We start from the raw sequence: 16,861 nt of genomic DNA on the forward strand, positions 1-16,861 counted from the left end.
GAACACACCCTTAAAAAGGTAGGCGCTTGATATATAATAACTCATTTGAATTTACATATTCTCATTTGAATTTATAATTAATATACTGCCTATTTCAAAGATAATGCTAATGAAGACGATGACATGAGTCAAAGAAACTACTGGTTTTACACAGTATTATACATTTAAAAGTCTCCTGAAAATTATGAAACATAAGACATTATTACTATTTTAAAGCATGTTTGGAAGAGTGTGTTCACTCAAAATTTAAAATTATGCTGCATAAAAATATTTTCTCAGCAATTCTCCTTTTCCAATTAAATGTCATTCTATAGGATAGAAGAAATCTGCTTTTATCAAAGGAAGCAGTTTGAGTAGTGTGGGAAACATAGTGGGCCCACTAGTTTACCAGGGTTGCTGAGGGCAGAAAAAAACCTTTGCCTCTTAAATGCAGAACCTCTAAACCTTCACCTCTTAAATGCAGAACTTCTAAAGGACTGAGTCATGTAACTATTTTTCAAGATCAAATAAACCAATAAATATTTCAAAACATAATTGCATAATAAAAGACAAGTAAATGGAATTGCTTGTTACCTTAATTCAAAACCTATACTGTTTAATATATGTCTTTTAAAACTACATATTTAAAATTAATGTTTCAATGTAGAGTTCCTTTATATTTAGAAATAACTATTATCTATCTATCTATCTATCTATCTACCAACCTATCTATCTTATACACAGAACCAAAGGATCATTCTCCTTTGTTTCACTTATTTTCTGTTTTGTCATGGTCTTCATTTCACAGGAGACAGACTTCAGCAAAGTCTAGTGAAAGGGTGGGATCTGCCAGAGGAGACTTTCATTACTCTAAGCAGCTCCCACAATATCTGCACAAGAGAAAAGTTTTTACTGATGTCAGCGCTTCTTCCCTCACAAATCTCTCTCATTTTTCTTCTCCTTTCTTTTCCCTCTGGTTTACCTTCCTCTTGTGGTATTCTACCTTTCCTTTAAAAAACATTTTTTCACTTATTTTTTAATTGATAAAAATTATATGTACTATATTTTTGAAAATTGCTGAGACTAGATTTTAAGTGTTCTTAACACACAAAAAAAGACAAGTATGTGAGGTAATGCGTATGTGAATGAGCTCAACTGAGCCATCCCACAATATGAACCTATTTCTACTTTCCCTTTCTATCATGCATTCTGGTACATAACTGCTTCAGGACTACCTCTGAGACACATGGTGGCTTTGTCCTTAAGACATGTCTTATTGCTCAACCATGCTCCCTCCCTAGTCACTGTCTCCTGTTCTACAAGGTCTGTTTGCAAGGGCCTTTCATAGTATGGAGTTTGTTAGTCCCATAAGAATTCTTTGTCATAGCAGCAAAGGTACTCACAGATAAATGACAGTGGGTGGAAATGTTGATTTAAATGTAATTAGGAAAGGAAGGAACATTCCAGGGCAAAGAGTGAAAACAGACAGGAGAAAATCAGTGAATACTAAAGAAAAAGGAAAGCACAGTAAACCAGAGGCAGAGAGGGGGGAAACTGTAACGTTGTTGGTGAGATGGTACGGACATGAAGGACCAGACAAAAAGACACTGATTCACTGCCCGCTCTGTGATACCTGAGTTCATCACACTAAATCTTGAGGTTCAAAGGTAACCTTTATGAAGGACAGATGAATCACAAACTGGGGGTAAGGCAGGGGGTGTCGGGGAGCAGGCGGGCGGGAACGCCTCCAGTCTATGGAGGAACTTAAAGCAGGTGTCAAAGACTACCTCGATCCTGCCTCCTCTGTTAATCACTTTCCAGACACAGTCACTTCCACCATGACTCCAGGCTCCTTCTTTCACCTTATTCTCCCTCAGCATCAGCTCTTTCCCCACAGATGAAATTGTTTCCTCCACTTTGTTTTAATTTTCCACCTCCATCCATCTCTGCTCCTAATACTGTCCACCAGTCCTTCCCTCCAACATTAGGAAGATTAAAAAACAACAAACTCAAACAGCAACAACAACAAATGCCACTCCTTTGCTTGCCTTTCAAAGCACTAATGATCCAGTGAAACAAAAACTAAGCAGTCATTTCCTGGGATTTACTAACTAATACGTACTTCTCTAGTAGGGTCAGGGGTTTCCTCACCATTCCTAATACACCTAGGGACTTTGTCTTTGTAATGACAGCTCCCGTCCCTGGACTGCTCTATCTACCCATTGCTAACTTTTCAAGTCTATGTTATCTCACCTTCTCTGTGGTGACCCTTTTATATCTTAAATCTGTTCTAAACTTTGGCTTCCCTGAAGAGTATCACAAAATTCAGAAATTGTTGATCAATTGTTTATAACTATTTGTCTCTCTTCCCCATATTGTCAACAAGTTTGAAAGCAAGGACAAAATCTTACACGTTTGAAAGCCAACACTGGCTGACTGACAAGAGTCATAGAATCATTTTGCTAGATTCTCTCAAGCCCTGACTGATCCTATTTCCTATATACCTGGAACATAAGTTCTGTCTTCTGAAGTTCCTTTTCTTCATAACCTCAATACCTGATGCAGTTAAAAGAGGAAAGTTTACTTTACAATCATACACAAAAAAGGTTTTTGTGATTGCATTACTGGAAATATCGTAAGAAAACAGTCTTTAATCAACTTGTCATGCTGCTTTCCTTTTATTATTTTCATATAGCCTTACTCCCCTTGTCTTATATAATAAAAATATGTATATCATCAACTTCCTTATTCTGAACATCAATTGTTCTGAACTTCTATTTTTGCCCTCATATATAAGATTTGTATTTTGAGTTCTGGTCTGCAATGATGTCATGCTGTCTTCATCAATATCAAAATTATGTTTCTAGATATGACTATTTTTAATTGTTCACATTTTTAAACATTCTATTTTCCAATTAATTGATAAAAGATGCCTTGGTCATTGATTACAGCAATAAGAAATAATGTAAGAGATTCTTATTCCTTTTAAAATTAGAACATTTTCTGAAAAGTGAACACTATTGATTCATTTTCTACAAAACACTGTTTCTCATCCATGTTGGAGTCAAGCAGAGCACCGAGTAATTATCTGATTATGTAGTCCCTTGGTTACATGTATCAGAGTTTCCAACTTCACGTGAGAATTAAATAATGGTATGTGGTAACATTTCAATTTCACAACTGAATTCTGCCTATAGAGATCTAAGTTATAAATCACTCCAGGTTGGAAAAGAAAATCCAGTTTTAATGTATTTTTTAAATAATCAGAGTTTTCGTATTTTTATCCACTGTCAAAGCTGAAAACTTCAGTTTCTATTATTTTCACTCTTTGAGGCTTCTACAACAGGATAAGGCTGTTCATTTACATTAGTTTCCATTTTTATTCTTACTAATGAACATTTTGGTTGTCTTGTGCACATCAACAACTTAATTTTGTGCAAAGATTTTCTATTTTGGAATTTTTGAAAAGTTGTTCTAATCCGAGAAGCTAAAGAAAAGCCTCACATTATTAAGATGTATACAAAAAATATATTTTTTAAAAATGTCCTAAAAGAAAGATTAGGTTGAGTATTACCAAGAAGTTCAGGATTTGCGCTACAGTTTCCTTAGCAAGTCATAAAAAATTGTAAGAAATTAATATAATGGAATATAGTAAAAGGAAGTATAATGAACTATACAAAGCCAAATTATTTTAGCGACATCTGACATTGGGGTCAAATGCTAAAAACATTTTCTTTGGCTGGGTGCAGTGGCTCACCCCTGTAATCCCAGCACTTTGTGAGGCCAATGTGGGTGATCACCTGAGCCCAGGAGTTTGAGACCAGCCTTGGCAACAAGGCAAAGCCCCATCTCTACTAAAAATACAAAAATTAGCCAGGCATGGTGGCATGCACCTGTGATCCCAGCTACTGAGGAGGCTGAGGCGGGAGGACTGTTTAAACCCCGGAGGTCGAGGCTGCTGTGAGCTGTGATTGTGCCACTGCATTCCAGCCTGGGTGACAGAGTGAGACCTTGTCTCAAAGACAACCAACCAACCAACCAAACGAACAACATCAATATTTTTTATTTTGTGACCTATTACTTCAAATAGTTGCATTCTATTAAACTCCTGGACATAATGGTGAATATTCCTTCAACTAGCTTAGATAATAGGAAAAAAAATTTCATTTAGACAAGATGGGGGGCCTAGGAGGAGTCAAGTAAGCACTTTCTCATGATATCTAGACTATTCCTAATTCAATAATAACATAACATGGAGATTTGTCTTTTTAGTCACAGTTATAAGAGATTGTAGGGTGCCATTATTTAATCCATTATTTGATTTATATCTGTATTCTAGGATGCTTTATTGTGTTAAGGCACTATCCCATTATTGTCTCACAAATAAAAAAGATGTTACCAGAGGTTCATGGTTTTTTTTTTGTTTTTTGTTTTTTGTTTTTCCCACGTCTAACTTGCTACATCATTTATATCCTGCTATGATCTTTTTGGCATTGTTGAAAGAAATGTGTGAAACTCACTCAATGAAGTAGACTTCACCCTTCTCTGTATAGGCCATTTCCCAATTATCAGGCAATGGGTCTGGTTCCTCATTGTCTTCAGGTTTAGTTGGCTTTGTGTCATCCATCTGCTCCTTCAGCTCCTCAGGCTGACTGTACAGTGGTGCAGGATAAGGCTGGGAGGGCATCTCCCCTGAGGCACCTGCACTCTTGTCTTCATGTTCACTGGATTCTGTAAGAGAACAAGAGCACATGGTTAGTCACTCCAGCCATGGTAACTCTGGACTGAGTATGGAGAATGCTGTACCAGGGAATAAACTCCATGAATAAACTCTGTGAAGGCTAACAGGAAACATTTCTGAAAAAGCATAATGATCACTAGGCCTATTTGAGCTCTCCTTTCACTCCTCATTGTCATCTATCTTTCAGCTAATTATTGTTGTTTACAGAATTGGAGGTTTGAAGGATGTAATGTAAGGACCATTTCACAATACAGGTATGGTGAGCAGAATGGGCCCCTGAAGATGTTCATATCTTAATGCCTGGAATATGTGAATATTGCCTTACATGGCAAAAGATGATCTGCAGATGTGATTAAGAACCCTGAGATGGGGGGATTATCTTTGATTATCTAGATGGCCTCATCTGGATGATTATGATTAAATGTAATCACAAGGGTCCTTAAAAGTGAAAAAAGTAGGCAGAAAAGAAGGGTAAGAGGGAGAATTGACTACTAAATCATGGCCAAAGAGATGCAATGTTGCTAGCTTAGGAGATAGAAAAAGACCATAAGCCAAGAAATATTGGTGGCCTCTAGAATCTTGAAAAGGCAAGGATATGGATTATTTCCTAGAGAATCCAGAAAGAAACACAGCTCTGCCAACAAGAAACACAGCTCTTCCATAGTTTCAGTTACCCATGGTAGACCATGGTGCAAAAACAGATGATTACAGTACAGTAAGACAGTTTGAGAGAGACAAAGACCACCTTCACATAACTTTCATAACAGTATATTGTTATGATTATTCTATTTTATTATTTGTTGTTAATCTCTTACTGCATCTGATTTATAAATTAAATTTTATCATAGTTTTTTTTTTTTTTTTGGTATAGTATATATAGGATTTGGTACCATTTGAGGTTTCAGGCATCCACTGGGGGTACTGGAGCACATCCCTCATAGCTAAGGGGAGCTACTGTACAACAGAGCAAAACATACCTTAAGAGAAATGGTAACAGGCTTGGAGGACAGACCCAAGATCCCCAACATATAAGCAGTATGAGTTCCAGAATGAGAAGAAGGAACACACAAGGAAGAAATAATAAGTCAATAAACAATAGAAGAAAATTTATCTAAGATGAAGAAACACCAGTCTGCAGATTGAAACAGCTCACTGAATCTGAGGCCAGATTAATGAAAAATGCAGACACCTGGATACATCTAGTTGAAATCTCCAAACTACAATATTAAAAGGCAACTTTGGAAGCTTCCATACTGAACAGATGTGATTACTTATAAAGAAAAGAGGAACAAAAGAGCATCAGACCTTTTATCTGAAATACTCTAAGCTCAAAGAGAGGGTAACATCTATAGTAACTTGAGAGAAAAAAAGGTATAGTAATCCAATAACTTAACTCTACCAAGATATTCATCTATCTGGGCAAAGATAGTCACTTTTGAACATGCAAAAGTTCTGAATGTATACTCTCCAAGTATCTTATCCGAGGGCAAATTTGAAAAATTACTCTTACCATATCATGATGATTGAATCAGAGCAGAGATCTCAACATATGGGGAGAAAATAAAAGGTAGGAAGATGATATGGTTTGGCTGTGTCCCCAACTAAAATCTCATCTTGAATTGTAATCCCCACATGCCAAGGGCAGAACCAGGTGGAGGTAATTGGATCATGGGGAAGGTTTTCCCCATGCTGTTCTCATGGTAGTGAGTGAGTCTCACAAGATCTGACGGTTTTATAAGTATCTGGCATTTCCCCTGTTAGCACTCACTCCATCCTGCCATCCTGTGAAGAAGGTGCCTGCTTTTCTCCTTTGCCTTCCACCATGATTGTAAGTTTCCTGAGGCCTCCCCAGCCATATGGAACTGTAAGTCAATTAAACCTCATTCCTTTATAAATTACCCAGTCTCAGGTATTTCTTCATAGCAGTGTGAGGATTAACTAATACAGAAGAAGTAAATCCTGGATAATGTAGTTAAATGTAAATGGAAGATGATCACATTTCTGAAAATTTGTAGTATGTGTTAAAGACAGATTATAGAAAGAAGAAAAATACATGAAGACCTAATAAGACCATGGGTTTCAAACTTTATCTCAGGAAAGCTCAAGTTCTAGAAAGTGAAGAAAAGGTAGGAAAATCGAGACATTCTAAAGCTCTCATCAGTAGGCACTTCAGAGAGTGAGCATATGAGATAATTTTAAAGACTCATCCCTTTTCATGGGATGAGATTATTGGGCAAATAATTTGGTCAAAGTGTAGGCTTAATTGTATAGGGGATATTTTTGAAATATCTCCTAATGTGTATGTTTACTGAGCTATTCACGGATTTATTTCCCCCCCATCTAGTTTTTCTGCTGTCAAGGACAAACTGTGAGTCTTATTTCTTGGGGAAGAGTAGAGCAGGTACCATCGAGAGAAAGTAATATCATCAGGGTAAAAGAAGGAGAAGTTCCTTAACTCAGAAACTAGAAGGAGAGCACTACTGAGATTCAGAGGGGCTGAAATGTAGTAAGAGGTAATGTGAGCATAAGGCAGCCATCTTGGAAATATAAAATTCTGCAATTGTTTGGGATCATAATGCCTACTAAAATAAAAAAATACAAATACACACAGACTTTGAGTTATCCTACTTTGAGAACATATCCTCTAGAAATAAAGGCAGTATTATATAACTATGCCTATATAATACTATTTTTGCAATATTGTTTGTAGCAGTAAAATCCTGGAAATGATATAAATGCCTATCAATGAGAATATAATTAAATAAATAAATAATGTTTGTCATTACCATGGAAACCTATGTAGTTTAAAACCAATGACTATCTATTGACCTTGAAAGGTGCTTATAATTGTTATTTGAAGAGTAATCTAAGTTGCAGAGAAATGTATAGTATTAATCCTATTTTTCTAAATAAGCAAATATTAAGGTCTCTAAGTGATACCTAGTTATATGTCTGTATAAGCATGTATATAGACTGCAAGGATGTATAACAGATTGTCAGCTTTGATTAACTCAGGATAGTAAATTTGGATGGGGGTGGGAGAAGCTTCTTTTACATATCTTTGCCTTCATTGGGTATCTATTGTTTTCATAACTTCAAAAGTTAATCGATTATCTAAATGAGTAAATTAGAATATCATCTTGGTGTCACTATTAATTTCATGGGCCAATTTTTCCCCCCTCTGCATCAGTCTAGGAGAGCAATATTAAAGTATCTATTAGAAATTAGAAAACATAAGAACACTTTACAAGTTTTCACTGTGTTGCCCTTAAAAAGGAAATTAAGAATATAATATGGCCCTTAATGATATAGTCTCCTAGCTGATTCCTTATATAGATTTGAGCTTTGTAAATTTTGTAGGATAAAAGCAGCAAAAATAGGTACCACTGTTATCTTCAGATTCTCTTTTCTGTGGCATGTTTCAACATGTAATTATACATACTGCGGTATGTACATGGAACATACAAAACGTCATGCTGCACTGAAAAGTTCAAATGCAAATGCAAGGTCATGCTCTGAACATACTCAGTTATTCAATATTCAGTTAACCAATATTTATTATGCACTCAACCAGTGCCAGGCACTGAGGACAGAAGAGTGAACAAGAGATACATTGATCCTTTCTCTCATGGAACTCCAAATATGCTAAGATGTGTAGTCTTTATACAGTAATTTTAAGTGTTATGAGTGCTTCCTAAGGAATCTTATGTATATGGGATTTTCTGTATGTATAGTCATATAATCACATATAAAGAGTCAGGGAAAACCTCTTTTTCAATATGCTATGAGATCTGAGGGTTCTTTCAGAAGAAGGTAAGGGAGAAATAAATATATGAGGGCTGGATTAGGTGAGGCCCTATCAGGCATGCTCAGGATTTGGAAGTGTGTCCTGAGAGCAAAGATACTGCTATGCTCTACTGAAGTAGATGACAAAATTAGATTTTCGTTTCCCACAAATATCTCCTTAACTATTCCGGGGATTTGAGGGTGGCAAGAATAGATGTTCATAGAGCAGTGGAAAGTTATTTTTGTGCTCTCAAAAAGTAATGATGGTGGCATGGAGATAGAAATAAGTGGATGAAAAAATATTTAGAGGATAGATTGTATAACCTGACATGGTGGGTGGCAAGGCTATTCACTGAGATTGGAAACAGGGAAGGGGGAGCAGGATTCTGTGGGGTAGGGGCAGTCTATACATATGGTTTTGGACACACTGAGTTAAAGGTTCATGGAGATGTCAAGTCAGAGAGTTCTTAGCTGGAAAAAAAAAACAAACCCTGAAATACAACAGCATATGGCTAGATGGTACTACAATTTTAGCCACGAGTAAATGAAATTGCCAAGAGACAGTGTGAGAAGTGGAAACAAGAATCTGGATCAGCTGTCTGAGGAACTTCAACATTTAAGTCACTGAAAGAATGGACTGGTAAAAGGAGAAGAGGAAAGGGCGGCCATGGAAGCAATGAGAAAATTAAAAAACCTTCATGTTGCAAAAGTCAAGCAAAGGGTGTTGAAGACAAGACACTCACTGTGGCAAAAGCTTCTGCACAGTCCAGCAAGACAAGGACATAAAATCTATAGAACCGAATGATGTGCAGATCAGTGGTGACACTGGCTGCCAGCTATGGCAGCCTTTACATTGGAGTAGCTGGTGAAACCAGATTGGAATCGGTCAAAAAATGAATGAAAAGAAAATATAGAATTATCCTGATAGAGCAATCATTCAAGAAGCTTGGCTATGAACAAATGAACTTTCCTTCCACTGTGTAATACCATTAACTTCTCAAGAGAAATGTAGGACATCTCTTAAAATAGGATCTAGTCTTTGGAGAAGTCTATAATCATATTTGTTGATGCATCAGAGATTACTGGGCAAAGTTCTCCCAGTTTATCTAATTCATCTGCTTATTCATCCATTTCTTTATTCTTAATTCTCAAGCATTACAGTAGCAAACACGAATTTAATATCTATAGTGTGTAAGATACTTGACAAGACCTTAATGGGGGGAGAGTATAGACCTTCTTATCAGGATACTGTGAACTAAGCTGAGAGGAAAGCAGTAAGTAGCACCCACCTCTCCCATCTTAACAAAATAAGACAAAAAAATGAGTAAGGCAAATAAAGATCCATAACATTCCCACATTTACTGTTCACAAAGGCTCATCTAGGGATGAGGTTTAATATGAGAATCAAGGGCTTCTGGCAAAACCCAGAGGACTAATTTATTCATTGGCAATGTGGAACCAGGGCAGGGCTTCCGTGTAGGGGTAGAATATGTTCCCAGAAGGGCAAGGTAGAATGTTTAGAGGAAAAAAAGGGGAACTGAGCCAAGAAGGTCCAGGTTCGTCTTCCAAGTTGTATCACCCAGATAAATCCCTGCACCTCTTCTGGGCAGAGTGAGTAAAAGAGATGGTGGAATGCAAATTCAGTACTCTCCTAGACATTCAAGGCAACACGGAGGGGGTTGGGTGGAGGAGATGTGTCTCCTTCCAACTCTGAGCAACTATATAGAGTACTACGATAATGATTTGTTAAGTGATACTCAATGACATAAAATAACTGAATAAAATTTTCTAGGAAGACAGTGTAGCAATTAGAAACAAGAGTACCTAAAGCACTTGTCTGAGGAACTCCAATATTTGTCAGTGAGAGGAGGAACTGGTCTTACATTTCCTGCATTATTAGAAACATTTATTTAGCGCCTACTAACCATCAGACACTAAGCTACGCAGTGTACAGTCAAGGAGAATGTGGTCCAAATGATATGTAATATCTTTCTAGGGCTTCCATAATTAAACACCACAAACTGAGTGGCTTCAATAATAGATATTTATTGTCTCACATTCGGGAGACTGAAGTCCTATATCAAGGCGTTGACAGGGCCAGCTCCCTCTGGAGACACTATGGAAGGATCTATTTCAGGCTTCTCTCTTAGGTTCTGGTAGCTTTTTGGCCTATGGCAGCATAATTGCAGGCTTCACATGGTATTTTCCCTGTGTGCACATCTAGGTTCCAATTTCTTCTTTTTATTGGAAAAAAATTTCTTTCTTTTTATTGACACCAGTCATACTGGATGAAGGGTCTACCCCTACTTCAGGATGACCACATCCTAACTAATTACATCTGCAATGATCGTATTTCCAAGTAAAGTCACCATCTGAGATACTGGGGGTTTGGACTTCAACATACGAATTTGGGGGTGGGGGACACAATTCAACTCATAAAATGGTGTACTAGATCAGTTCATTTTGTAATCCACTGAACCAATATTTAACATCTCAAGGACTGCCAGTTAGTGTTTCATGCTATATCATATTTGTTTCCCTGATTAATATGGAGAATAGAAATAAACTTTGTTGCATTTCAGATAATGATTATTTCTTTCTTCTGCATTGGCTTAAATTTTTTAAAAATGACATATATTGGACATTGTGTAAGTAGTTAAGAAATTACCCGTTAAGAACAGAACAAACTATTAATGGGAGGGAAATAACCAGATCTTACATGCCAACCAAGCTTGCCTGTGTCAGCTACTCCTGCAAGTATTCCTAGTCCCATGCAGTGTGATGAGAAATAAGTGCATGTAAGCATGACCTCGCACACATCATATATATGTCAGATCTGAGGTTTGAGAATCCCCAGACTATTTAAATTCTGACTAGGGAGAAGGAGCTAAATAACCCATGTACGTTTTACCTTTTTTGTAGTGGTGTGAAGCTATATTTGATTAGGAAGTGACTAAGTAAAATTGTCCTTTTTGACTTCTAAGATGCATTTCTCAGTATGCTTTTATTGTTAAATTGAAAAATAGTCTTTTTTGGATGTGTAAAATATAATTTTTTCCTTATTTACTGCTAAAATGAACAGACCTTATCAAACACTGACATTTTTTGTGCATTCCCCATTGCGTTTCTGTGTCTCTTAGATGTCTTTCAAACCAGAACAAGAATTTTTTTTCACTGACAATAAAAACAAAGAACATTTCAGTAAAGAAGAAACACCTCTTCTTAAAGAATGCTAAGGATGAAAAAATTGTCTATAGAACTAGGACTGTTAAATAGAATTCCTAGAAATTCTATAGAAACATTGAGGCACAAAACAGACATTTATAACATACAGTCTTATAAACAATGATCTACAAAAACATATTTTATTAATACCTACACTTTAACTGTTGTGAAGAATTAAGAAATTTAATTCCTTTCATCTTGCCTGCCCTGAGGGTTTTGTTGAATTCAGTAAATATAATTTTCTCCTTTCCATAAGAAATTCAGAAGGGCTCAAATATCTGTATGTAGTGCAGGGACTGAAAGCATTCAATTGGGAGAGAGTAAATGTATGTATTTGTGCCTTTAGTTCAGTTCTTATAAATTCTATGGTTCTGGTCCAGTCTAAGGTTTTGATATTACCAAAATATGCATAGTAGCCATTCCGTCTGCTTTCATGTTTATTGCCCTGCCAGTATCTAACACGTTGCCTCTCAGGTACAAGACCAGTGATAAATTAGAATGTCATGGTTTTGAATGTCCCCATCCAGTTTCATTAAAGAATAACCAGAAGCCAAGATAAAACTATTTCAAGAAGAATAATACATATTTTACATCTCATCCATATTTTCATTTGGCACGGTCTGTGTATACAGTTAACACGCAATTTTCTGTAACTGCCGTCTTTTGAAATGAGGGAAAATAATTGAAGGATTTGTTTTTAAGGTAGATAAAAAAATCTATTTCTTTAAACCATCATAAAATTTGAATTTCCAAAATTTATTTTACCCTGTGATTTATATTTATAATGGCTATGTGACAACTTTTAAGAAATCCAATAATTTTTTCTCCTTGTCTTCATATTATTTCTTTGGAAGCAAGCATGGCTGGAAAACATTTAAGCTGAGAGAAAAAAAGGATCAGGGAACATATTTGTAGTTCATAAAGAGAATAAGAATAATTTGAAATGTAAAGATTTTTTATGTTTCCTTTAGAAATTCCCCGATAACAACAGTCTCCAAAAGCAGTGGCAGAACATAATGGTTAAGGCTAGTGCCAGTCCACCTAGGCTTGAATCTGTCCTTTAAAGTGGGATGTTGAACAAGTTATTTAATCGCTCTGTGGATACTTCAATTTTCTTAACTGTACAATGGGGATAATGAAGTTACCTACCTGTAAGAATTAGATGAGACTTATCTACAAAGTGCTTAGAGTAGTAAACTGCTAGAATATAGTAGGTGTTCGGTAAATGTTACATATTATTACCACTGAATTCTATTATTTATATACTAAATAGAGTAGTTAAATTGGTCAAGAAATTCAAATGATTTCTGCCTACAGAAACAAAGGTACGGTCAATTTTCCATAATTTTTAGATTAGAGGTTTTCAAAAAGCAATGCAAATGTCAGAGAAGGATATACATAAAGGTAGTATTTCTTCTTTAAAAGGTGTTTGCATCAATTGAGCTTTTCTTCCTCAATAGAGACATGTAATGGGGTTAAGTAAATTAAAGGAGGAGAAGAAGCATTCCTCAGAAACCATGCATTCTTTTCCAAGTTCACTAGTATATTCTCTAGAGTTCTGCATTTGCTTTTGTTGGGCACCAGGGGCTGCTACTGAGCTACAAACTTGGCATCACTTTGGCACCTTTGAGAGCACTGATTTAAAGCAGAATCAGAAACACAGCTCCCCAATTTTATATTGGTCCAAAGCTTGGTCTTCTCATATACCCCGGGGGCAACTTTGGCTTTCTAGTCTGCTTATAACTGACTCCTTCTCACTCTGGTTTCTACTCATTTGTGGTAGTGGCCACTGTGTTGGATGTGGTGGGGCTTAAAGATTTCTCCATGCTTTTGTGCAAACCCAACACTCCCATTAAAAAATGTGTTTGTTCTATTGATCTAAGGTTTTATTGGATTGTGGTGGGAAGACTGCTTGTTTCGCTGCTGGAAGCTGGCTTAGAATTTGAACCACAGGCTCTTGTAAATGAATCAACACTTCAGGGTTGATATTTGGACAAAAGAAAAATACCGTGTTGATTTTTATGTATGAGAAATTATGATTATTTTATTTCTAATATATAATTTGTAAACTTATATAATTGATTTTTCATCCTGGCTGTACTATAGATTATATTCTGTAACGAAAAGTGGAGGACATATTTCAGTGTCTTCAGAAAGGGAGCAGTCATGCATTCTACACGGCCAGTTGATCAAAAGAAGTCAAGATTGTCAAGTATTGTGCAAGAATGCTCTTACCAGTTTTCTTACTTTCCCTAAACCTTCTAAAACGAGAACAATTCTAATATGGGTGCTAAAATATTTGTACATTGTATTGTGACTTTTTGCATATATATATATACACACATATATATACATATATATATATACACACACACACACATATATACATATATATATACAGACATAGTGAAACACACATGGTACAAAATCCAGAAGTACAATGGAGGAAAACAGTGAAAAGCAAGCTTTCCTCCTGCTGCTACTCTCAGGGCTCTAGCCATCAAGTTAGCAATAATAATTATCTTTGTGATCCTTCAGAGATTTTTCTATGCAAACTGATTATTGACTATTAGTCAGTTTTTGACTCTTCAGTGCTCTGAAGTGGCTCTAAGTGCTAAAAAAAATTCATTATAATTAATATATCAGATATGAGTATAAAGAGGGGGTGGTCCTTAAACAGTGTGGCAAATATATCTATACCATATTTTTACAGATGTAAACAAATGCTTCCCTTTATTATTTGAGGCCAGGGAGAAAACACAAGTCTAGAAGCAGATATTAGAATTAGGAAAAGTTAGTGTTTAACTATGCTTCTGATTTTGGGGATGATACATCAATCCAGAAGGCAGAAATCCCAATCCTGTGAAGAAATGGTTTATATATGTATTTTTTTAGAATTTATTTTAGTTTTGAGACAGAGTCTTGCTCCGTCGCCCAGGCTGGAGTGCAGTGGCGTGATCTCAGCTCACTGCAACCTCTGCCTCCCGAGTTCAAGTGATTCTCTTGCCTCAGCCTCCCAAGTAGCATGGGACTACCACGATGGGCTGATTTTTGTATTTTTAGTAGCGACAGGGTTTACCATGTTGGCCAGACTGGTCTTGAACTCCTCACCTTGTGATCCACCCGCCTCAGCCTCCCAATATATATGTAATATTTATAAGCAAATTAATTACATCTCTTCTATTCAGGGGTCTAGCCGAGGATATGTGAATTACTGATAATGCATATTTCATGCCTCAAAATTATTTTTCTTCTATATCTAAAACCCACAATTAGTTATAAATTGTTGGAAGTAATAAAAGAACAATATGGAAAATTGTGAAAATAGAAAATTCAAAGTCTGTGGGTAGAAGGTGACAAGGAAAAATATTTCCTAAGATATAAAAACTAAATTGAAAAGAATCACAGAAAGATTAGTAGAGGAAATTATTTTAGATTAACAGGGGAGAAGAAAGTATCTAAAGATATTTATCATAAAGAAACAAGTCCCCCAAATCCTTAACAAACTTTGGGGTGAAAAAACTGACACAAATGTTGACACACTTGAAAAACCACAGCAAGGTATGAAATAAAGAACTTGCACATACAACACTTCTTAGAGCTTGCCTTCAATTTTTTTTTTTTTTTTTTAAATCAGGAGCATGGTATTATATAAAACATGAGGCCACTTTCTGAAGTTCCAGGAAATTCAAAGGAGATGAAAGAGAAAATTAGGAAGATTTTAAATTTGATCTTGATAATTCAAGAGCTATTCTTTGGGGCGAAATTGGAGTCAAAGTATTTTTGGATAAGAACAAAAAGTCAAAGAGGGGTAAAAACATCAGAATACTGTTCCCAGTGATAGAGTCACATAGAAGGAATGGGTGCTCGGAGAGACCTTATGCCCTCTTCAGAGAGAAAGGCCAGTCCTCAGCCAGAAATAGCTAGAGCCATCTTTGACAATAAAGTAGCTGGGATTTTGCACCAATAATCATAATCACTTTCCTGAGGGGAACTATAAGAAACACAGGGACACAGGTGAAAATCACACCTACAGAGAATACATGATTGTGATTAGAAAAAAGCTTAGATTCTAAGAATGGCTGGAGAAACTGAAGAAACTTAAACATTTTCACAATTCCATGGGCTTTCTGTAATTGCCGGAGAAACCTGAGGTGCTATGCTGGTTGTTCTCATTCTGCCTTCCCCACTCATGGATCAAATCTCCCTCACATACAAATTACATAAACCTGCAGAGTAGTAGAGAAACACCCTCTCCAGAGGTTGAGTGCATGCAATGCTGAATCCGTTTAAGAGATGAAGAGGGCCGGGTGCGGTGGCTCACATCTGTAATCCCAGCACTTTGGTTGGGAGGCTGAGGCGGGTGGATCAGCTGAGGTCAGGGATTCGAGATCAGCCTGTCCAACATGGTGAAACCCCATCTCTACTAAAAATACAAAATTAGCTGTGCTTGGTGGCACATGCCTGTAATCCCAGCTACTTGGGAGACTGAGGCAGGAGAATTGCTTGAACCCAGGAGGCAGAGGTTGAAGTGAGCTGAGATCATGTCATTGCACTCCAGTCTGGACAACAAGAGTGAAACTCTGTCTCAAAAAAAAAAAAAAAGGACTAAAGAGGTTCACAGCCATTACTTTCAGTTTAACCGAAACGTGACTGTGCCTTGATTTAAAATGACACTCCTAAAACCAGTCATGATTTCCCTTATTAAAATGGTATGTTTACAATCACTATTATAATAGTTTGATTAATATTAATAGCAATATTACCATAATTATAAAATTATAATATTAATAGTAACATTGTAATTACAATCACCACAAACTCTTAAGTGATATTACTTTTTAATTACACCTAGATAATCAGAACATTTTAAAATTAGTACAGTTATAACTTTCAAATAATTCTTTCAAGAAAAGATGGAATGGCCGTCATTTATGGATGGAATATCTAATTTTAGAAGGCTAATTTAAATTAGCCCCAGAAATTTACCCATTCAATGGAGAGATAAAACCCAGTATTCTGGGAACAAGATCATAAAATTAAGCCCTTCTCACCCTGCTCAAAAAAGATAAATATCTGGGTAGACACACAAATCGCAGTCTCTGTGAACCCACACAAAAATAAGCAGGG

The 16,861-nt window shown here is 36.3% G+C and overlaps 1 protein-coding gene across 4 annotated transcripts in view; it reads right to left on the reverse strand.

The window, feature by feature from the left end:
- Window positions 1-16,861, reverse strand: part of MAGI2 (membrane associated guanylate kinase, WW and PDZ domain containing 2) — a 1,467,283-nt gene that overhangs the window by 503,277 nt on the left and 947,145 nt on the right. For all 4 annotated transcript variants that reach the window (XM_033194948.1, XM_033194950.1, XM_033194947.1 and 1 more), the window contains exon 5: window positions 4,500-4,710. In XM_033194948.1, coding sequence (XP_033050839.1) covers window positions 4,500-4,710 — 211 coding nt within the window. The remainder of the gene's footprint in view (window positions 1-4,499; window positions 4,711-16,861) is intronic.

This window comes from Trachypithecus francoisi, unplaced genomic scaffold, assembly GCF_009764315.1.
Source record: "Trachypithecus francoisi isolate TF-2019V2 unplaced genomic scaffold, Tfra_2.0 Lachesis_group4, whole genome shotgun sequence".
NCBI classification, from domain to species: domain Eukaryota; kingdom Metazoa; phylum Chordata; class Mammalia; order Primates; family Cercopithecidae; genus Trachypithecus; species Trachypithecus francoisi.